The sequence below is a fragment of the Mirounga angustirostris genome, unplaced genomic scaffold, assembly GCF_029215605.1.
Source record: "Mirounga angustirostris isolate CCGP_5_RB_7025 unplaced genomic scaffold, mMirAng1.0.hap1 SCAF_2, whole genome shotgun sequence".
Lineage (NCBI taxonomy): Eukaryota > Metazoa > Chordata > Mammalia > Carnivora > Phocidae > Mirounga > Mirounga angustirostris.
Window position 1 is genome coordinate 143,933,331 of NW_026991710.1, and position 25,379 is coordinate 143,958,709.

Below are 25,379 nucleotides of genomic sequence, written 5' to 3' on the forward strand. Positions count from 1 at the left end.
AACCAAAGTAATTCTAATATTTGCAATGTTTGAGAACCACTACTTCAAGCAATCAAAATGCCCCTTAATAGCAGAGAATATAAAACAATTATAATATACTAATACTATAAAATATCATGCAGCTGTTAAAAAAATGAAATAAAGTCTATGTGAAATACTGTGGAATGGTAGTCTATAAATAAATATAAATAAACATATATTTAATATATATTATATAAATAAAATAAATTAATATATTTAAGTAAGCAAAGTAGAAACAAATATATATATTTAATATATATTAAGTAAATTTATTTATAAATATAAATAAAATGAATATATTTTATAAATAAAATAAATTTATTATTATAAATATAAATAAAATATATTAATATAAATTGATAAATTGATAAATAAAATAAATTAATATATTTTATTAAGTGAGCAAAGTAATCTACAGATCAATTTGTATTAAATGGTGTTAGGTTTCAAAAAATGGTGTGTGTAGCACAGTATATAGAATGATATACACAAAAGTTTTAACACTCAAAAATTAATTGAAGAAAAAAGGTAAAGAAGAACTGACAGTTTTTATTTCAGTATAGCTGGGAATTATATTCATGTATTATATATTTTTTTTAACAAAAACTTAAAGACTGGAAGAATACAGTCCAAAGTTTTCAAACAAACACAGAAAAAGATGTTCCACATCACTAATCATCAGGGAAATGCAAATCAAAAGCAAGATATCTCAAATCTGTTAGAATGGCTATTAACAAAAAGACAAGAGGTAAGTGTTGGTGAGGATGTGGACAAAAAAGGAACCCTTGGGAGGCCTGGTTGGTTCAGTCAGTTGAATGTCTGCCTTTGGCTCAGGTCATGATCCCAGGGTCCTGGGATGGAGTTCCACATCCCAGACAGCTCAACAGGGAGCCTGCTTCTCCCTCTGCCTGCCACTCACCCTGCTTGTGCTCTCTCTCTGACAAATAAATAAATGAGTCTTAAAAAAAAAAAAAAAAGGAATCCTTGTGCACTGCTGGTGAGGATGTAAATAGTGCAGCCACTATAAAAAACAGTACTGTTTCTCTAGAAATTAAAAATAGAAATATCGGGGCGCCTGGGTGGCTCAGTTGGTTAAGCGACTGCCTTCCGCTCAGGTCATGATCCTGGAGTCCCGGGATCTAGTCCCGCATTGGGCTCCCTGCTCGGCAGGGAGTCTGCTTCTCCCTCTGACCCTCCTCCCTCTCATGCTGTCTCTCATTCTCTCTCTCTCAAATAAATAAAATCTTTAAAAAAAAAAAAAAGAAATATCATACAATCCAGTAATTCCACTACTGGGTATTTATCCAAAGAAAACAGAAACACTAATTTGAAAAGATCTATGCACCCCTATGTTTATTACAGCATTAACAATAGCCTAGATTTGAAAGCAACCCAAGTGTCCACTGACAGACGAATACACACACACACACACAGGAATATTCACCCATAACAAGGAATGAGATCTGGCCATCTGCAATAACACAGATGGATATAGAGGGTAACATGCTCAGTGAAATAAGTCAGACAGAGAAAGACAAGAACTGTACGATTTCACTTATATGTGGAATCTAAAAACCAAATGAACGAACAAATGAAGCAAACAAAAAGCAGAAACAGAGCCATAAATACAGAGGAATAAACTGGTAGTTACCAGAAGGAAGGGGGGTGAGAAGATGGGCAATAGGGGTAAGGGGCAGTGAGAGGTCCATGGTTCCAGTTATGGAATGAGTAAGTCATGGGATAAAGGGAACACAGACATGGGGAATACAGTCAATGGTATTATAACAGTGTTGTATGGTGATAGATGATAGCTACACTTGTGATAACAATAGTTTAAGTACAGAGTTGTCAGAAACTAATGTAACATTATGTGCCTACTATACTTCAATAAAAACAACAACAAAAACCAAAGGCACCAGTAACTTATCTCTGCAAGTTCGGCTTATAAGCAGTTTTTGTTTTCTTAATTCTTTTTTTGTTTTTTTTTTAAAGATTTTATTTATTTATTTGAGACAGAGAGAATGAGAGATAGAGAGCATGAGAGGGAGGAGGGTCAGAAGGAGAAGCAGACTCCCTGCCGAGCAGGGAGCCCGATGCGGGACTCCATCCAGGGACTCCAGGATCATGACCTGAGCTGAAGGCAGTCGCTTAATCAACTGAGCCACCCAGGCGCCCTGTTTTCTTAATTCTTCGTAATTCATCTCAAATTTAAATAATTTTTTACTTTTTCAGTTTTAAATTTTGAAAATTTTTCTATTTTTGGTTTTCAAAGTTTTTATTTCTGATCATACAAGTAACACTTTTCTTCATTCAAAATGTAATGTTCCTTGGTTCCTCAGAAAGTTAAACATAGAATTACCATACACTGCAGCAATTCTATTCCTAGCTATACACTCAAAAGAATATGGGTGTGCAAACAAAAGCTTGTACACAAATATTCATACGAGCACTATTCACAACAGCCAAAAGGTAGAAACAATCCTGGAAATGACCCACTGTCATCTGCTGAATACCCATCAATTGCTTAATGGATAAAAATATATGGTATATTCAACATAATGGATTTTTCAGCCATAAAAATGAAGAAATGATATATTCTACAACATAAACTTTAAAAACATTATGGTACGTGAAAGAAACCAGATACAAAAAGCCACATATGGTATGATTCCATATGAAATATCCAGAATAGGCAAATCTATAGACAGAAAGGAGATTAGTGATTGACAAAGGCTGGGGGAAGGGGAAATGGAGAGTGGCTGTTTAACTGGTATCAGGGTTTCCTTTTGGGGTGATGAAAATGTTCTAGAACCACATAGTGGTAATGGCTACACAACACTGTCAATGTAATAAATACTACTGAATTGTACACTTTAAAATGGTTAAAATGGTAATTTTATATCAATTTTACCTTGACTAAAAAAAAAATGCAATGTTCCTTTGAGAATTCCCCATAGTAAACTCAAAGCTCAGTTGCCTTTACTGTCATCAGTTTGGTATACATCTTACCATATTTTACCTTGAATTTTACAGAGAAATAAATAGCATTATTTTAATATATGGAAATGCCTTTTTATTCAATATTATTTTATTAATCATTTGATAATTGGGGTATATTTCCATATTGATACATGAAGCTACATTTTATTCTTTAGAGTGCTATATACTATCCATAATGCAGTATACAGAAAGTTCTTTATTTTCAGCAACTTCCTTATTAATGATTAGACTCTTTCAAATTATTTGCTATGATTCTCCTACAATAAACATTCTTGCATATGCCTCTTTGTGCCCATGTATGAGTAATCTTAGAGTAGATACCAAAAAGTAAAAATGCATTATTACAGGATATGCAAATTATTATTTTTTTAAAAAGATTTTATTTATTTATTTGGCAGAGAGAGAGAGAGCACAAGCAGGGGGAGTAAGAGAGGGAGAAACAGGGGAAGTGGAAGAGGAGAAGCTCCTCAGCAGGGAGCCCTATGCGGGGCTCACCCCTGGACCCTGGGATCATTACCTGAGTTGAAGGCAGACACTTAACCGCTTAAATGAGCCACCCAAATGCCCTCGATATGCACATTTTAAACTAACAAAATTGGCAAATGGATTTCCAAATTGGCTCTCCCAATTCTTATGTGTGCTTGCAATGTATCAATGCTCCTAGTTCCCAATCTCTCACCAATATTTGATGCTATTACTTGCATTCCTCCTGGCTTCATGTTATTTTGTGAAGAAACTTTGACTGGCAAAACATCTGGACTCTTGCCCCGCCTTTTATTTATTCCTCTTCTTTGAGGAAGAACAAGTATCTGACATTCATACATTCATAGTTCTCCACTGAGTAAAGTTAGTCAAAGAACTTAGGAATTTGATGTCTTTTTTCTCATTGTCTTGCCTCTATAATCCATAAAGTATATATGTGGTTTCCTCCCTTGTAAACAGCTATATTCATATTCTTTCCCCATTTTTCTCTTGGACTTTGGTCTTTTTCTTCTTTATTTGCCAAGTTCTTTATGAATTCTGGATATTAATTATTAGGCTGTCTCCTTTCCATTTGTTGACATTTGGCTCTTTAATAAATCTGACAGTTTTGTTGAATGGCTTTAGAAATGGAACTTTTATTTTCAAGTTGTGTTTAAGTGCTAGATACTCTGTGTAGTATAGAGAAACAGTATTTTTAGCCATTTCATTATTAGACTATTTCAAATTATTTGCTATGATAAGCATTCGTTTAATAATAAGCATTTCTGCGTATGTTTTTTTGTGCCCATGTCGAAGTACAGCCCTCTTCCTGTTTTTATAAAGTTGTATTGAAACAGTAACACTTATTTGTTTATGTATCATCCATGGCTGCTTTTGCACTACTTTGGCAGAGTTGAGTAGCTGCATCACAGACCAAATAGTCTATCCGAGGCTGAAATATTTATTATTTAGCTCTTATAGAAAAAAATTGACTGTCCTTGTTACAGATGATGGCAATGGAAGAAACTGCCAATTACTTTTTATAAATGAACCATAACCAAGAATAACAAAGTCTAACAATAATTTCCCGTAACCAAAAGGAACTACAGATGACTCTCGCAAATATTAATACAAAAATCCTAAAATACATAAGTACCTTAAAATAATATGTCATGACCAAGAAGAATGTACTTAAGGTATGCAGGATGGTTTATGTTAAGTAATCCATTAATATAATTAATTATACAGCTGACCCTTGAACAATGTGGAGGGATGGGGTGCTGGCTGAATCCCCTATGCAGTCAAAATGTGCATGTAAATTTTGACTTCTCCAAAACTTAACTACTAATAGACTACTGTGGACCACAGCCTTAATGATAACATACACAATTGATAAACACATATTTTACATGTTATATGTATTATATGCTGTATTCTTAAAATACCTTTTTATTTTTTTCAGTATTCCAAGCTACACAGTTCACCTGCAAGTTTTTTCAAATTGCCACAAATCTCCAAAAAATTTTCCAATATATTGGGAAAAAAAAAATCTGTGTATAGGAGGAGCCATGCAGCTCAAAACTGTATTGTTCAAAAGTTAACTGTACTAATAATTAAAGGAAAACATTTATATAAACAGTCATGCCTAATGATGGTTAATAACAGAAGCATCTTCACTAAAGTCAAGAACAACACAGAGGTACCCCCTATTTCCAATATTTGACATTGTATAAAAGATACTAACCAAGGCGATTATAGAAAAAAAAAACTAGTGTTAAAAAAATTGGAAAGACATAAAATCATCACTGTTTTCATATGATATGATTGTATATCTGAAAAAAGCAAAAGATCCAACTGAAAATCTATCATGAACAACAGTAGATATCAGTAAGATAGTGGGGTACAAAATCAATATAAAGAAATCTAAGCTTTCATACACACAACCTTCTAGTTACAAGATCTCATAGAAGAATAGGGACTAAACAAAGAATAACAAAAACAAAAGAAAAGAATGTATCTAGGAATAAGCTTACCAATAAAAGTGTAAAGCCTAGATGAAGGAAACTATAAAAATACTCAAAACTTACTCAAAAGAAAGGCCTATCATGTTCTTCTTGGACAGGAGGAACACAACAAGTTGATTTCCCCTATGTTAATCTATGAATTTAATATCCCAATAAAATACCAATTGATTTTTTTCCTGGGGAAGGTAGGCAAAATTTAGTAAATTCTAAATTCAAAAGAAATTTTACACAAGCAAGAATAGCCAAGAAAACCAAAAAAGGACAATGAAATTAAGAAAATTTAGTATATATTAAAAGTGGCATTTTTAATCTAGGCAGGAAAGATGAACTTTTTAATAAATACAACTGGACAACTGGGTAGCTATCTGAAGAAAAACTAAACCCATACCCCAGGATAAATTCCAAATAGATTAAAGATTTAAATGTAAAAAGTGCCCATGTTGAAAGTACTAGAAAAAAAAATTGAAAAATTCTTTGAGAATCTTAGAAAGAACAAAGTATCTCTGAATGATTATTAAAATCCAGGTAAACATGACAATTAAAAAAACTTCTGGGGGTGCCTGGGTGGCTCAGTTGTTAAGCGTCTGCCTTCGGCTCAGGTCATTATCCCAGGGTCCTGGGATCGAGCCCTACATCGGGCTCCCTGCTCCGCGGGAAGCCTGCTTCTCCCTCTCCCACTCCCCCTACTTGTGTTCCCTCTCTCACTGTGTCTCTCTCTGTCAAATAAATAAATAAATAAAATCTTTAAGGGTGCCTGGGTGGCTCAGTTGTTAAGCGTCTGCCTTCGGCTCAGGTCATGATCCCAGGGTCCTGAGATCAAGCCCCACATTGGGCTCCTGGCTCAGCGAGGAACCTGCTTCTCCCTCTCCCTCTGCCTCTCTCCCTGCTCATGCTTTCTCTCTGTCTCTCTCTCTCTATCTCTGTGTCTCAAATGAATAAATAAAATCTTAAAAAAAAAAAATTAAAAAAGAAATCTTAAAAAAAAAAACAAAACCTTCTGCATGGCAAAAAATAAAACATAAATGGCCAACAAGGAAAAAATGGTTGCAACTCACATAATCATAACCATGGCAAATATCTCTAATATTTAAAGAGTTCTTACTAATTTATAAAAGACCAACAACCACATTTTTAAAATGGGTCAAAGATATAATACAGAGAACTCACAGAAAAAGAAATACACATGAAACTTAAACATCTGAAAAAATGTGCTCACTTTACCAATAAGAGATGGATAAACTAAGAACCCAAACCAAGATACTATTTTTTAACCTATCAGATTGGCAAAAAGAAAAAAGTTTGATAATAAGTTTGTCAAGGCTGGGGGAAATGAGAAGTTTCATACATTCTTTCTGAGAATGTAAATTAGTACAAACCCTGGGAAGAACAGTAACTGAATTACAAATGCAATTTGTAAGAATGCAATTGACACAGGAAGTGTACTTCTATGTATCTATCATATAAATATACATACATACATGCAAAATGACCTTATATAAAAGGTTGTTATTCATTGCAACATCATTTGAAATATCAATTAATGTAGAATATCAATTAATGTAGAAGACCTGCTGAATTGTGATATATCCATTTAGTGGAATACTAAGCAGCCATAAAATAAGAAAAAAAAAATGAAGCTCTCTATGGATTAATATGAAAAAATTCCTAGGTTATTGACTAAAAATAAAAAGGTGAAAATACCATATACATTATACTAATAACTTTATTTAAAAGGGAGGGAGACATTTTTGTTTTGGATAGATTAAAAATATCTGGAAGGAGGAGAAAATGGGAATCTGCTGGATGGGGACAGAGTTGGAAAAGAGACATTTTACTCTCTATCTTTATATACTTGATTTCTGAACCACATGAATGTAATATCTTTCCAAAAATTAAATTATTTTATAAGGTATTATAATACTATAGGCTATAGGGCAGTATTAGGTTATTATAGTATTTTTTTAAAAAGTATTACAAAAAGGGACCCAGGTTTTGAAAAGTAAGGAAAAAGAGGTAACATACTCAGTTCCCTTTGTTCCTTTTATCTCACTAATCCACACATCAATAATCGTGCATGGCAAGCTACCATCTTTGTTTGCTCCATCTGGCTCTTGCAGAACTTCTGTTTCTAAGTCATCAGCTTCTGAAAATCAAAAACAACAATAAACATGTCTTAAAGCAAAATCCAGCTATAGACATTTGAACAAATATTCTATAACTTATCATTACCTAGTTTTAGGCTAACATACTAATTATAACAAAAAATTAAATATTTTATCTGTAGATCTTTAATCTTGTTAACTCTCTGGTTATTTTCTGAAAGTAAATACTAATGAGAAAAGTTTCTGTCTTCATTTGCTGACTTCTCTTTTTCCTCTTCAATTCAGATTATCCATGCTTTTTTTAAATATTTATTTATTTGAGAGAGAGAATGCACGTGCATGTGTAAGCATGGGGGGAGGGTCACAGGGAGAGAGAGTCTTAAGCAGACTCCCCACTGAGCAGGGCCTGATCTCAAGTCCCCCAGATCATGACCTGAGCCATAACCAAGAGTCAGACACTTAACCAACTGCAACACCCAGGCGCCCCACAATGCTCTTGTTTAAGCCACCATCACTCCCTCTTTTTTCCTGGAATCCAGGTAATCTTTCATTCTCTATTTTTAAAGTTTCCAATTAGCTTGTCCTGTTTAGAAAGAGAACTGATATTGTACCAGTTCTTAAAGTTTTTATCCGTTATTCAAATGATTTTTTGTTGTTGTTGTTTACCTGTACAAGGCAAACACTTGGGGAAAAAAATCTTTAATTATTTTTTAGTGAATAATTGTCCATTAGCACCTTAAGCCATACCAACATGACTTGTTCTACAAACTAGATTTTTTACTGTATTGCCCTCAAAGTCTAAAATATTTACTATCTGGCTCTTTGTAGGAAATGTTTGCTGACTTGTACTAGGCTGTATAGTCTCTACTATATGCCTAACAGGCTTCTGTTTTTTAAAAGAAAAGGCATACCTACTAACTATCATTCTAATAAGTAAGACTATTTAAGTTATCATGGTGAATTGAAGATGGTCACACATAGAGCAAGGTCTCTGACATTTCTCTCACATAGAGGGGGCCCTCTACTTCCCCTCCCCTTGAATTTGGGCTGGCATTGTGATGGTCTTAACGGAGTATAGTTCAAGTTTATGCCAATTCCAGCTCTAGTCTTCAAGAAAATTGGCAGCTTCTACACTGGAATCTGGAAGCTTAAACCACCATGAAAGTTTATTCTGGAAAGACCACATGGCAAGTTCCTGAGACTAAAAAAGGAGCGGGAACCAGCTAAAGAGGCTCTGCTGAGATACCATGCATGGAATGACATCATCTTGCCCCTTCCAGATAAGCCCAGCTGACAGGTGAATACCACTGAGTGGTACTGATGCCACATGGAGGAGAACTTTCCCAATTCCTAACCCACTAAAACGTGAGACAAAACAAGTTATTTTAAGCCACTAAGATTTGGGAATAATTTGTTTTGCAGCAATAGATAGCAGAAATAGAATTTCCTATCTGAAAACAGGGTGCTGACATAACAAAAGCTTAAAATGTGCACTGGTTTGGGGACTTGGCAGGGGGCAGAAGTTACAAGTGCTTCAAGGAGACTGTTGATGAGAGACTGGCCAGTGAAAAAAGTTTCTGGAGGAGATTCTTGTTCTATGGTGGCAGAAAATATGGTGCCTGGAATAACAGTGATGATAGAAAACATACCTAAGAGATTCAATGATCTAGCTAAGATGCTATCTAAGCAGAATGTTAAAAATTCCAGCTAGCTTCTTTAGTTGCCTCTGATAAAGTTGGAGAGATTAACTGAAGAAAGAGCTGTTTAGTTTATGAGGACAATTTAGAAGAGAAAGCCCAAGTTAATTCCTTCCAGGCAATAAGAGCTTTTTAAGGGAAAACATGGCCTCAAAACAAACACTAAATTCAGGGCAGATTTTACTAGTCAAAGATGAAGTCAAGGGAGGGAAGGAAAAAGGAAGGAAGGAATAAAGAAAAAAGAAGAGTGGTTAGTGTAGTGAATGTGAATAACATTCATACAAAGCCCACAAAATTAAGAAAATTCAACCTGAAGAAACACCATCAGCTTGGATTGCATAGGAAAGAAAGATGTAGTTTAGAAAAGCCCTTGAGGGCACTAACTTTGGTGCAAAGGAAGCAAGCTGACAATGCAACACCTGACTGGCGCTGCAGAATTTCTATGGACCAGTGATTGATATATGTCCCCCATTTTCTTTGTTTTTGAAAAGGAGTCTCTATTCCTGTTTCACTACTGTATGTTAGATATTTAGAGGGCAAGGAACTTATCTTTTTCACTTATAGGTCTTGAGATTGAGAGTAACTGTACTCAAAGAACTGTACCAAGAAAATTCACCTCTACACAGGCCTGACTTGGATAACAGCTTTAGGCTTTCAGCCCTTTTAATAAGAAGATGAGGCTTTGGAGCACCTGCGTGGCTCAGTCAGTTAAGCATCGGACTCTTGATTTCGACTCAGGTCATGACCTCAGGGTAGTGAGACCTAGTCCCGTGTCCGGCTCTGTGCTAAGTGTGAAGCCGGCTTGGGATTCTCTTTCTCTCTTCCTCTGCCCTGTCCCCTGCTCATGCGTGGCCCTCTCTTAAACAAGATGAGGCTTTAAGAAGGGGTAAGTGCATTTTACACGTGGGAGAAAATATAAATAATTTTTTATTCAGTGGCAGACCATGGCAGACTACCAATGGCTGCAAATTCTTTAACACTCTTAACTTGGAGAGGTGGGCTCTGTTTTATCTCCTTTGAATCTACGCTGGTTTGTGACTGTTTTGACCAAGGAAATATGGCAGAAGTGATACTGTGCCAGTTGAGACTGGCTTTTAAAAGTATAAGTAGCTTTTGCCTAGGATCTGTGAGCCCTGGCCACCATATAAGAAGTCAGGCTACCTTGCTGGAAGGAGTTATGGAAAGGTGTGGAGACTACATGAAGAGGGAGAGGGGACCAGCATCACACAGCCTTCAAGCTGCATCTGAAAAGACACCAGTGAAGCCATCTTGAACCCCTCAGACCAGATTGCCAGCTGAATACCATCAAGCGATCCCAGAGACAAAAAGCACATGAATTATAAAAATTATATTAGTCAAGCCTTGACTTAATTCCTGACATGCAAAATCATGAGATATAATAAAAGTGTTGTTATTTTAACACTAAGTTTTGGGGTGATTTATTATGCAGCATTAAAAAATCCAGACCAGTTATTATAGAAAACAAAGAACCTAATTTGAGATGAATCACCCAAACATATACACGTTTTGATGATCTGTTTATAAAGTCCTGTTTATATAGCAGAAATTAAAGTATTATCAAGTTAAATAGAGCTCATTTTGAGCTATTGAAATACCATCCACATTTTCTTCTGGCTTCAATGATGTCTGTGGAGATGCCTCACTAAACTCTGGACTGTTCATTTCAACAGAAGAATCAACAGTAGCTGATGGATTCATTTCAAGTGAAATATATTCTACTTTTTCTTCTCCAGGAATTAAAGGTTTGTAATTCTCCCTTTCAGGAGAAGTCTCTGAAACAACAACAAAAAAAGAAAGATCATGCTACATTCTCAAAAATAACTTGAATTTTACCTATAATAGCATTATAGCAAAATTCAAAAACTGCATTCTTACAACAGGTAATTACTGAGTAAGCTCTGTTATGTATTAAAAGTTGATAAATGATTAAGGTATACGACAGCTAAATATCATTTTAATTATACATAATGATATTTAGGATGATTAACATATGGTTTACTTTCTTTTCCCTTTTGTTGAAACTAAAACACATAACAATGTTGTATTTTAAATCATTAACTGTTTTTGTTTCTGGTAAGTGCTAGTTACTTCTAATTGCTCAGAAACTCCCCACAACTTTTTAAAAAAAGATTTATTTATTTTAGAAGGGAGGAGGGGCAGAGGGAAAGGGAGAGAGAGAATCTCCAGCAGATTCCCTGCTGAGCACGGAGCCCAATCCCATGACCCTGAGATTATGACCTGAGTTGAAATCAAGAGCTGGATGCTCAACCAACTGAGTCACCCAGGTGCCCCTAAACTCCCCATACTTTTAACTAATGCCAGGAGAGAATGGATTTACCTCAGAACAACTTATTGCAGTTATCTGTAAGACGCCCAGGTCACTCCCATTCATTTCTTGAAGACGTTTCTTTCCAACTCCCAGTCAGGAGATTTCCCCAATATTAATTCTGTCTTAACTAATTTAATTGATTGCCAGCTCTCCATTAATAATTCTTCCATCTTTGGGCCTCTCAATTCCTCTCCAGTGATTTTTATCTTCACCTTACCTCAGTCATTCCAATGGTAGTATCTTAGAGAGCTTGTCATTTACTAGAGCTCCTCAAAATTTTCAGTGCTAAATATTCTACCTTCTAATTTCTAACATCCTATTTTTCCACTTATCTCCCTCTACTATCCCAACTTTAAAAAATGTTACCCCACCAGTACCTATAATGCCCAGATCCTACCATGTTTTCTCTCCACCGTCATCCTCATTAAAATCCATCTAAAGTCCATCAATAAAAACCACTTTTTCAGGATGCCTGGGTGGCTCAGTTGGTTAACCATCTGTCTTCAGCTCAGGTCATGATCTCAGGGTCCTGGGATTGAGCCCGGCATCGGGCTCCTTGCTCAGCAGGGAGTCTGCTTCTCCCTCTCCCTCTACCTGCCACTCCCCCTGCTTGTGTGCTCTCTCTCTGACAAATAAGTAAAATCTTAAAAAAAAAATAATAATCACTTTCTCACATACATCTTTAACTCACTCTACCCACATGGAGAAACCCCAACTCCTTTTAATTTAATTTTCTGTATATTATGTCTGCACACATGTGGCTATGAAATGGTTGGGTAAAAAAAGAGTCTTCTTTATTGATCTCAATTTCAAATCATTATCACTAAAGCGAAGTGGGCACTTTGTGGTGCTTGCAATCCTATCATAACAATAGGATACCAGGAACTGTACCTAGTTCAGTTAACTTCCTTAGGAAAACAAGTTGTGTACAGGTATTTTTGAGTTATATTACCTCTTACTTCTTCCTAGTCAATCAAGAACAGAACAAAACTATAGTGTTGCTCATGTTTTGAATATCTTCCCTACACCACGACTCATCAACAAATTGTGATAGAAGTCACATCTGTGTTTTTGCTCATTCAGCCTACTGTTCTGCTATAAAATCATGTCTATTAAAATCAGTAATAAGGATGCCAGTTAGCACCATTATTAAAGATTGCTTTAGAGTGTCTAATGAATGCAGTAAGAAGAAAAAGAAATAATCAGAATAAATACTGGGCAAAAAAACACTAGTTCTTATCACTGATGATATAACTCTCATATCTGGAAGATCTAAGATCTCAAGGGAAAAAACTTAATATATTTAAAAAAATACTTCAGGGAGGTATCTGCGTATAAAATTTTACACAGACACATAGAAAGAATATTTTATTTATTTTAACTAGAAATAACAATTTAGAAAGGGAAATAGGAAAAATATGTCATCCATTATAAAGACAAAAATACAGCATTATGTAAGAATCAATTTACCAGTTTCCAAGATGGCAGAGAAGTAGGAGACCTTAGTTTTGTCTGGTCCCAAGAATTCAGCTAGATAGCTAACAAAGCACTCTGAACACCTGTGAACTCAACCAGCGATCTAAGAAAAAAATAGCTGCAACTCTACAAATAGAAAAGCAACCACTTTCTGCAAGGTAGGAGGTGTGGAGAAGTGAATATGAGGCGATATATGGGAAGATAAATCACGGGGGTAGGAAGCCTCCGTAAGCTGGCTACCACCAGAAAGTGATTTAGTAGCAGAGCTCAAAATCGGAACTTTCAGAAGTCTACTCTGGTGAGGGACATCCTGACTGAAAGGTGCTCAGGTGGCGAAGTGGCCAGAGTCCTAGGTAGGACAGTGTGACCTCAGGACCCCTAGGGTTACAGAAAGACCAGGGGTGCCTGAGTGTGGCAGAGTTCCCAGGTATCAGAGCAAGAAAGCCGGCTGCAATCAGTGAGCCCCAGAGTGAGTTTTCAGCTTGGGGTTGCCATAAACCATGAAATGCAGGGGCCCAGAAAGCCGCAGAATTGTGGCGAGACCCCACTCCTTTCACTGGGAGGAGCAGCATGGCTGCACGCTGCAGGAGTCTGCCGGGCTTGGAGACTCAAAGTAGGGTCCTGTGCCTGAGATAGAAATATGCAGTCATGGGGTGTCTGGGTGGCTCAGTCTGTTAAGGATCTGCCTCATGATCCCAGGGTCCTGGGATCAAGTCCCACATTGGGCTCCTTGCTCAGTGGGGAGCCTGCTTTTCCCTCTGCCTGCCACACCCCTGCTTGTGCTCTTTCTCTCTCTGAAAAATAAATAAATAAAATCTTTTTAAAAAAATTTTTAAAAAGAGAAAGAAATGCATGGTCACAAGCTGGGTGAGCATGGAATGCGTATGGAAACCAGGGAGACAGGAGTGATGGACTGCTTTTCCCTGAGGGCACACTGAGGAGTCAAGGGCATAGCTTTTGGCCCCAGGGCTGGAGATTGGGAGGCCGCCATTTTCATTCTCATCCTTTAAAGGGGGGGTGAAGAGCCTTCACTGAACAAAAGCCACATAGAGCAATCCAGTGCAGCTTACTTAGCCTGGCCCCCTAGCAAGAGTGGTGCAATTCTGTCCAGGGCAAAGACACCAGAAAATCAGCACAACAGACCCCTCCCCCAGAAGATCAGCAAGAAAATCCCGCCAAGACCAAGTTTACTGATCACTCAGAACTGCAATACTCCAGTGCTAAGGGAAAAAGTATATGGAAATCTCGGTGTTTTTCTCATAATTCTTTCTCATAAGTTTTTCAATTTTAATTTTTTTTTCTTTTTCCTTTTCAACCAATTTCTTATTTTATCAACTCACTTTTTAAGTCTTTTTTTAAAAATTTTCATTTTTACAGTTACATTCTGTCCTTTCATTATACTTAATTTTATTTTTGTATATATACATATATAAGTTTTTCTTTCTTTACAATTTTGGGAAGCAGTCTCTTCTAAAAACAGACCAAAACATACCCAAGATATAGTGAATTGCTCTGTTCTGGCCAGCTGTTTATATTCTTTCCTCCTTTTTGTCTTTTAATTTTCATTTTACAGTTACATTCTCTATCCTTTTACTGTATTTAATTTTATTTTTGTGCATATATGTTTCTCTTTCTTTACAATTTTGGGATTTAGTTTTCTAACAAACACACCAAAATACACACAGGATCCACTGTATTACTCTGTTCTATTCACCTTTCTGATTACATTCTCTCTCTCTCTTTTTGGTTACAGGTCTCTTCCGATTTGTTTGGTGTATATTTCTCTGGGGTTGTTGTTGCCATTTTAGTATTTGGTTTTCTCAATCATCTATTCTTCTCTGGACAGAATGACAAGATGGAAAAACTCACCTCAAAAAAGAGAACAAGAGGCAGTACTGATTGCCAGGGACCTAATCAGTATGGATATAGGTAAGATGTCAGAACTAGAGTTCAGAATAATGATTATAAAGATATTGGCTGGGCTTGAAAAAAGCATAGATGATACTATAGAATCCCTTTCTAATCAGATCGAAATCAAAAAGGCTATTAATGAGATGCAATCAAGAATGGAGGCTCTAACTACTAGGATAAATAAGGCAGAAGAGAAAATGAGTGATATAGAAGACCAAATGACAAAGAATAAAGAAGCTGAGAAAAAGAGAAATAAACAACTACTGGATCACTAGGGGTAAAATTCAAGAGATAGGTGATACCATAAAGCAAAACAATATTGGAATAACTGGAATCCCAGAAGAAGAGGAAAGAGAGAGAGAGAGGGGCAGAAGGTATAATGGAGCAAATTATAGTGGAGAACTTCCCTAATCTGTGGAAGGAAACAAGCATTCAAGTCCAGAAGGCACAGAGAACCCCCCTCAAAAATCAATAAAAATAGGTCAACACCTCGACTTATAATAGTGAAGCTTGCAAAGCTCAGAAACAGAGAAAATCCTAAATGCAGCTTGGAGGAGGGGTCTGTAATCTACAAGGGTAGAAACATTACTGGCAGCAGACCTATCCACAAGGATCTGGCAGGTCAGAAAAGACTGGCATGATATATTCAGGGTGCTACATGAGAAAAATATGCAGTCAAGAATACTTTATTCAGCAAGGCTGTCATTCGAAATACAGAGATAAAAAGCTTCCAGGACAAACAGAAACAAAATAATTTGTGATCACTAAACCAGCCCTGCAAGAATATTAAAGGGGATCCTTTAAGCGAAGAGAGAGCCCAAAAGTAACATAGACCAGAAAGGAACAGAGATAATATACAGAAACAGCGACTTTACAGGTATTACAATGGCACTAAATTAATATCTTTCAATAGTTACTCTGAATGTAAATGGGCTAAACACTCCAATCAAAAGACACAGGGTATCAGATTGGATAAAAACGCAAGACCGTCAATATGCTGTCTGCAAGAGACTCATTTTAGACCCAAAGACGCCTCCAGACTGAAACTGAGGGGGTGGAAAACCATTTATAATGCTAATGGGCAGCAAAAGAAATCCTTATATCAGACAAATTAGATTTTAAAGCAAAGACTGTAATAAGAGATGAAGAAGGACACTATATCATAAACAAAGGGTCTATCCAATAAGCTCTAACAGTTGTAAATATTTATGCCCCTAACACTGAAGCAGCCAATTATATAAGTGAATTAATAACTAAATTAAAGAAACACATTAAAAATAATACAATAATACTAGGGGACTTTAACACCCCACTTACTGCAATAGCGAGATCGTCTAAGCAGAAGATCAACAAGGAAACAAGGGCTTTGAATGACACACTGGACCAGATGGACTTCACAGATATAGTCAAAGCATTCCACTCTAAAGCAACAGAATACACATTCTTCTTGAGTGCACATGGAACATTCTCCAGAACAGATCATATACTGGGTCGCAAAACAGGTCTCAACTGTTACCAAAAGACTGGGATCATTCCCTGCATATTTTTGGACCACAATACTTTGAAACTTGAATCAATCACAAGAGGAAATTTGGAAAGAACTCCAATACATGGAGGTTAAAGACAGTCCTAGTAAAGAATGAATGGGTCAACCAGGAAATTAAAGAAATTTGAAAAATTCATGGAAATAAATGAAAATGAAAACACAATTGTTCAAAACCTTCGGGATGCAGCAAAGGTGGTCCGAAAAGGGAAGTATATAGCAATACAAGCCTTTCTCAAGAAACAAGAAAGGTCTCAAATACACAACCTAACCTTACACTGAAAGGAACTGGAGAAAGAACAGCAAATAAAGCCTAAACCCAGCAGGAGAAGAGAATAATTAGAACAGAAACCAATGAAATAGAAACCAAAAGAACAGTAGACAGATCAATGAAAGTATGAGCTGGTTCTCTGAAAGAGTAAGACTGATAAACCCCTGGCAAGACTAGTCAAAAAGAAAAGAGAAAGGACCCAAATAAAATCATGAATGAAAAAGGAGAGATCACCATCAACACTGAAGAAATACCAACAATTATAAGAACATATTATGAGCAACTATATGCCAACAAATTAGGCAATCTGGAAGAAAAGGATGCATTCCTAAAAATGTATAAACTACCAAAACTGAAACAGAAAAAAATAGAAAACTAAACAGACCAATCGATAACCAGCAAGGAAATCAAACCAGTAATAAAAAATCTCCCAACAAACAAGAGTCCAGGGCCGTATGGGTTCCCAGGGGAATTCTACCAAATATTTAAAGAATTAATGCCCTATGCATTTGAAAAAAGGAAAAAAAAAGAATTAATACCTATTCTTCTGAAGCTGTTACAAAAAATAGAAATGGAAGGAAACCTTCCAAACTCTCTATGAGGCCAGCATCATCTTGATCCCAAAACCAAAGACCCCACCAAAAAGGAGAATTAGAGAACAATATCCCTGATGAATATGGATGAAAAAATTCTCACCAAAATACTAGAGAATAGGATCCAACGGTACATTAAGAGGATTATTCACCACAACCAACTGAGATTTATTTCTGGGATGCAACATTCACAAATCAATCAATGTGACAAATCACATTAATAAAAGATAAGAACCATATGATCCTCTCAATTGATGTAGAAAAAGCATTTGACAAAATACAGCATCCTTTCTTGATTAAAACTCTCCAAAGAGTAGGGATAGAGGGAACATACCTCAGTATCATAAAAGCCATATATGAAAAGTCCACAGTAAATATCATTCTCAGTGGGGGAAAACTGAGGGCTTTTCCCTTAAGGTAAGGACACGACAGGGATGCCTACTCTCACCACTATTGTTCAAGATAGTACTAGAAGTCCTAGCCTCAGCAATCAGACAACACAAATAAATAAAAGGCATTTGTGGAGAAAGGGGAACCCTCCTACACCGTTGGTGGGAATGCAAGCTGGTGCAACCACTCTGGAAAACAGTATGGAGGTTCCTCAAAAAGTTGAAAATAGAGCTACCATATGACCCAGCAATTGCACTCCTGGGTATTTACTCCAAAGATACAAATGTAGTGATCCAAAGGGGTACGTGCACCCCGATGTTTAGAGCAGCAATGTCCGCAACAGTCAAACTATGAAAAGAGCCAAGATGTCCATCAACAGATGAATGGATAAAGAAAAGATGTGGTATATATATACAATGGACTATTATGCAGCCATCAAAAAAAATGAAATCTTGCCATTTGCAACGACGTGGATGGAACTGGAGGGTATTACGCTGAGCGAAATAAGTCAATCAGAGAAAGACATGTATCATATGATCTCACTGATATGTGGAATTCCTAATCTCAGGAAACAAACTGAGGGTTGCTGGAGTGGTGGTGGGTGGGAGGGGTGGGGTGGCTGGGTGATAGGCATTGAGGAGGGTATGTGCTATGGTGAGCACTGTGAATTGTGTAAGACTGATGAATCACAGACCTGTACCTCTGAAACAAATAATACATCATATGTTAAAAAAAAGAAGAAGAAGAAGATAGCAGGAAGGGAAGAATGAAGGGGGGGAAATCGGAGGGGGAGATCAACCATGAGAGACTATGGACTCTGAGAAACAATCTGAGGGTTCTAGAGGGGAGGGGGTTAGGAGGATGGGTTAGCCTGGTGATGGGTATTAAAGAGGGTACATGTTGAACGGAGCACTGGGTGTTATATGCAAACAATGAATCATGGAACACTACATTAAAAAAAATTAATTAATTTTAAAAAAAGGCTAGGTGAAAGGTATAGGGAGGTTCATTATACTGGTTTTTTTTCCTGTTTTTGTTTATATTTGAAAATTCCCAAAATAAAAAGCTTAACTTTAAAAAAAAAAGAAATAAAGAAATAAAAGGCATCTGAATCAGCAAGGAAGAAGTCAAACTCTCACTGTTCGCAGACAATATGATACTCTATGTGGAAAACCCATAAAACTCTACCCCAAAATTGCTAGAACTCATACAGGAATTCAGCAAAGTGGCAGGATATAAAAATCAATGCACAGAAATCAGTTGCATTTCTGTACAATAACAATGAGCAGAAAAAAGAGAAATTAAGGAATTGATCCCATTTACAACTGCACCAAAAACCCTAAGATACCTAGGAATAAAACTAGCCAAAGAGGTAAAAGATCTGTACTCTGCAAACTATAGAACACTCATTAAAGAAATTGAGGAAGACGCAAAGAAATGGAAAAATGTTCCATGCTCATTTATTGAAAGAACAAATATTGGTAAAATGTCTAAGCTATCCAGAGCAATCTATACATTTAATGCAATCCCTATCAAAATACCATCAACTTTTTTCACAGAGTTGAAACAAATAATCCTAAAATTTGTATGGAACCAAAGACTCCAAATAGCCAAAGGAATGTTGAAAAAGAAAAACAAAACTAGAGGCATCACAATGGCGGACTTCAAGCAATACTATAAAGACAACATGGTACTAGCACAAAAAACACACACATAGGTCAATGGAACAGAATAGAGAACCCAGAAATGGACTCTCAACTCTATGGTCAACTAATCTTCGACAAAGCAGGAAAGTATATTCAATGGAAAAAAGACAGTCTCTTCAACAAATGGTGTTGGGAAAATTGGACTGTCACATGCAGAAGAATGAAACTGGACCACTTTCTTACACCACACACAAAAATAGACTCAAAGTGGATGTAAGACCTCAATGTGAGACAGGAATCCATCAAAATCCTAGAGGAGAACACAGACAGCAATCTCTGTGACCTTGCCTGAAGCAACTTTTTGCTAGACACAACTCCAAAAGCAAGGGAAACAAAGGCAAAAATGAACTATTGGGATTTCATCAAGATAAAAATCTTCTGCACAGCAAACAGTGGACAAAACCAAAAGACAAGCGACAGAATGGGAGAAGATATTTGCAAAGGTCTTATCAGATAAAGGGTCAGTATCTAAAATCTATAAAGAACTTATCAAACTCAACACCCAAAGAACAAATAATCCAATCAAGAAATGGACAGAAGAGATGAACAGACATTTCTCCAAAGACAACATACAAATGGCCAAAAGACACATAAAAAAGTGCTCAATATCACTCGGCATCAGGGAAATACAAATAAAACCTCAATGAGATACCACCTCACACCAGTCAGAATGGCTAAAATTAATCACTCAGGAAACAACAGATGTTGGCAAGGCTGCGGAGAAAGAGGAACCCTCTTACGCTGTTGGTGGGAACGCAAGCTGGTGCAGCCACTCTGGAAAACAGTATGGAGATTCCTCAAAAAGTTGAAAATAGAGCTATGCTATGACCCAGCAATTGCACTACTAGATATTTACCCCAAAGATACAAATGTAGTGATCCGAAGGGGCACCTGCACACCAATGTTTATGGCAGCAATTGGAAAGAGCTCAGATGTCTGTTGACAGATGAATGCTTAAAGAAAGAAGATGTGGTATATATACACAATGGAATATTATTCAGCCATCAAAAAATGAAATCTTGCCATTTGCAACGATGTGGATGGAACTAGAGGGTATTATGCTATAAGTCAATCGGAGAAAGACAATTATTATATGATCTCACTCATATGTGGAATTTAAGAAAGAAAACAGGATCATAGGGGAAGAAGGGAAAAATAAAACAAGATGAAATCAGAGAGGGAGATAAACCCTAAGAGGAGTACTCTTAAGCACAGGAAACAAACTGAGGGTTGCTGGAGGAGTGGGGTAACTGGGTGATGGACATTAAGGAGGGCACCTGATGTAACGAGCACTGGGTAGTATATAAGACTGATGAATCACTGAGCTCTACCTCTGAAACTAATAATACACAATATATTAATTTATTGAATTTGAATTAAAATAATAAAAGGATGGTTAAAAAAAAAGCATCATTTTACCAAAAAGAGCCTTTAAGAACTTAAATGAATAAAACAAAATGTTACTGATAAACACAAAATAAGATTGGTGCAAAGATAAAGACATACTTAAACTCCTGAATTTAGTAGCATAAAAAAAATTTCAAAAGTCAATATATAAATTTGATACTATTCTAATCAAAATACTCAGTTATATAAAATGAACTTAAAATTCGTTTGAAATAATAATTGTCAAAAAATAATCCAGAAAATTGTTAGATTTCCAATTAGATTAAATGTCTTGCAAGTGTGTGCATGTCCATTCACACTCACATACATGCATATGTTGTCTATCAAACTGATTTAAAAATTTGGGAAAACTTTTACCCACTAAAGGAAATTGAAAAGATATAAATAAAAAGACGTACAGAAATTTTTTAAAAATCTGCATGGCCAAAAAAAGCATAAGTGAATTAGGAGTATGTGGGAAAAACCCGTGATGATATACTAAATAAAAGTAATCTATACCAGATAAAAATTCACACGAAAAACACAGGCAATGCAACATAAAAAGGGCAAAGAATATAAATACAATTCATAAAGAAGGACATCTAAATGGCCAAAGGAATATGACAATGGAATTCACTTACTATCAGAAAATCACAAATGAAATCCATGAAATCCGTAACTTGTAATACTGGTAACAGTAAAAAAAAAAGTGATAATACTGATAAAACCTGTTTAATATTTGAAAATCAATCACTGCTATTTGCAACATTAATATAATAAAGAAAAATCACACAATCATCTTAATTGATTCAGAAAAAGAGTTTGATACATTTCATGACTCTTCATAAAACAAGACTAGAATAGAATTCCTTAATCTGATAATGGATATTTTCAAAAAAGACTTAAAAACATGGCACTTCTCTAACCAGCATTCTATTAGAAGAATTAGCATAAGAATTAGAAAACATAAAATAAAACTGTCTTAACACAGTATCAAGGGTTCACAAAAATACCAAGAGAAACTATAGATACATTACCAGAATTAATGAAAGAACTCAGCTAAGCTGCTGAATATAAAGTCAATATACAAAAGTGAATTATATTTCTACTTTTATACATGAGCCATAATTATAAAATAAAATTTCAAAAGAGGAATAAAACAATGGCATCAAAAAGTATAAAATTTTTGGAATTACCTAACAAGTTTATAAAATACCACTATGAAGAAAACTATAACCTACTGTTGAGAGGAAATAAAAGATCTAGACAAATGCGAGGATATAAGTACTCATGGACTAGAAAAGTGAATATTGTAAAGATATCAATTTCTTCCAATCTAAATATTCAATATAATCCTAAAGAAATCAACAACATATTTTTGAGAAGCCTACTCTAAAATTTATATGGAAATGAAAAGGGTAAAACTAGCCAGATTTCTCTTGAATTTGCAAGATGGGAAAACTTGATTTACTGGATATCAAGATTTAAAAATTTATAATCAAGAAGTATCATAATAGTAAAAACATAGACGGAAATCAACGGAATAATTTAAGTGTTCAGAAACACATATATATAGATACTCGACTTGTAACAAAAATATCACTACAGAGCAGTGGGAAAGGAGGTTTTTTTTTAATAAATGATGCAGGGTCAACTAGATACTAAATCAGAAAAAATAAAATGACTCTTCTTCATACCATACAGAAACATCTTTAATGAGATAAGCTGCAGGTCTAAATTTGAAAGTTAAACAATAAAGCTTTTAGAAGTTAACAGAGGGAAAAAAATCATCATGGCCTTAGGATTTTTTTTAAACAGGATATAAAAACACTAACTATAAGGAAAAGGACTAAATAAATTGGACCTAATAAAACTAACAACTTCTGTTCTTCAAAAAATGCCATTCAGTAAAAGGACAAGCCAGTGAAAGACAAGATAAATTTACAACACACATAACTAACAAAGGGCTTGTAGCTAGAATATACAAAAAACTTCTAGAAACCAAAAGAAAACAATAACAATGGAAGGATGGGCAAGACACTTGAATGGGCACCCCGAAAAAGAACATACACATCATGGCAAGGAATTTTTTAATATAACACCAAAAGCACAAGAAACAAAATCAAAACTAAAAAAGTGGAACTATATCAAACCAAACTGCTTCTGCACAGCAAAGGAAACAATCAACAACATGAAACGGCAGTTTATGGAATGAGAGAAAATATTTGTAAACCATGTATCTGGTAAGGGGTTAATATTCAAATATATAAAGAATTCCTAAAACTTGATTGCAAAAAAGGGCAAATTAATTTTCTATTTTTTTTTTTAAGATTTTATTTATTTATTCATGAGAGACAGGGAGAGAGAGAGAGAGAGAGAGGGGTAGAGGCAGAGAGAAGCAGGCTCCCCGCCGAGCAGGGAGCCCGATGCGGGACTCGATCCCAAGACCCTGGGATCATGACCTGAGCCGAAAGCAGACACCATCTGAGCCACCCAGGCGCCCTAATTTTCTATTATTAATTAATTAATACCAATTAAAAATGGGCAAAGGGACTGAAAAGACATTTCTCAAAATAAGACATACAAATAGTCAACAGGTATATGAAAAGGTGCTCAACATCACTAATCATCAGGGAAATGCAAATCAAAACCACAATTGGATATCATCTACTCCTGTTAATACGCTATTATAAAAAAGTTAAGAGATAACAAATTCTGGTAAAGGCATGTGGAAAAAAAGGGAACCCTTGTATAATATAAATGGGACTGGAAATTTGTCCTGCCATTATGGAAAACAGTACGGAGGTTCCTAAAAAGTTAAAAATAAAACTACCATATGATCCAGCAACTCCTCTTCTGGGTTTACATCCAAATGAAATTAAATCAGTATCTTGAAGAGATATCTGTACTCCCATGTTCACAGCAGCATTATTCATAGTAGCCAAGACATGAAAACAACCTAAGTGTCTATCAGCAGATGAATAAATAAAGAATATGTGGCATATATACTGGAATACTATCTGGCCTTAAGAAATACGGAAATCCTACCATTTGCGACAGTGTGGATGAACCTGGAGGACATTATCCTCTGGCTCAGTAAAATAAGCCAGACACAGAAAGACAAACATTGTATGTATCATGTACATGTGGAATCTAAAAAAGTTGAACACAAAGAAACAGAGAGTAGAATGGTGGTTGCCAGGGGCTGGTGTGTGGGGGAAATGGGAAGATATTGGTAAAGAGTACAAGCCTTCAGTTATAACATGAATATATTCTACAGATATACAGAATGGTTAATTATAGTTAATAATGTATAGTATACTTGAAATTTGCTCGGAGAGTATATCTTAAGTGTTACCACCACATACACACACACACACACACACTGTTAAGTATGTGAACTGATGGATATGTTAATTGGCTTGATTGTGGTAATTATCACACAAGGTATACTTATATCAAACCACCATGTTGTATACCTTAAATATATACAATTTTTTATTTGTCAATCAGATCAGTTAAGCTAGAAAAAAGTAAAAACCACATGAATGATTATTTTACTTTGGATACAACCTGTTCAATTCACATGGCCACATCCAGCTGCAAAAAAGGAGCTGGGAAATGTAGTTTCTGCATAGACAGCCATGTACCAACCCAAACCCATGGTGGACATGGGGAGAGTCTAATACTAAAAAGGAAGAAGGGAAAATTGGATACTGCAGACAGTAGCAATTTTTACCACATATGGTCTCTCTCTCTCTCTCACACACACACCCCTCACAGATGCCTGTAAAATGTGAGAATAGATCAAGAAAAACAAAGCAATAAGAGATCTAACATTAGGACAAGTTAAGGGAGAGGCCAGGACGACATCTTTACAGCAGTCCAAAGGAAAAACTTGTCTAATTTGGAAGAAGAAGGATTCCAAAGAAATGCTTCCAAGATGATACCAATAGAATACCTAATGTATTTGTATGCTCTGAGAAGAGACAAACATATCTAGGGGAGAGTATGGCAACAAACTAGAAATAAATACATGGAAACAAAGCAAAAAATACTCACTAAAGGGAAAATGAAATACTATGCAAAAAAGAAAAGCAATCATGGTACAATATATCTTAGCTTTGATAAGAACATTCATGGTCATAACAACACCAATACTGTATGTTGATTTAACCAAAATTCTAATTATATTTAGAGCATGTAAGAATGGTATGTGTAGATTTATATGGCGAGATCAAGGGGAAAAAATGGATGAGAGGCAGCTAAATCCTTATTTTCCAAAATAAGAAGTCCATACATAAATGCCTAGAACTGGGGGGGGAAATTTTTTTCTAAATCAAGAAGTAATAGTAGAGGTATTTGCTTTAAAATTATGTGCGGAAATAAAAAAAACAAATAGTTAAAAGAGCTGAAAGTGGGTGACTCTGGGAAGCAGAATATAAGG

At 35.8% G+C, this 25,379-nt stretch overlaps 1 protein-coding gene across 12 annotated transcripts in view; it reads right to left on the minus strand.

The window, feature by feature from the left end:
* The window catches only part of NEK1 (NIMA related kinase 1), a 326,908-nt gene that overhangs the window by 135,030 nt on the left and 166,499 nt on the right, over positions 1-25,379 (minus strand). For all 12 annotated transcript variants that reach the window (XM_064585281.1, XM_064585280.1, XM_064585272.1 and 9 more), the window contains 2 exons: positions 10,923-11,099; positions 7,530-7,650 (listed from right to left, as the gene is read on the minus strand). In XM_064585281.1, coding sequence (XP_064441351.1) covers positions 7,530-7,650; positions 10,923-11,099 — 298 coding nt within the window. The remainder of the gene's footprint in view (positions 1-7,529; positions 7,651-10,922; positions 11,100-25,379) is intronic.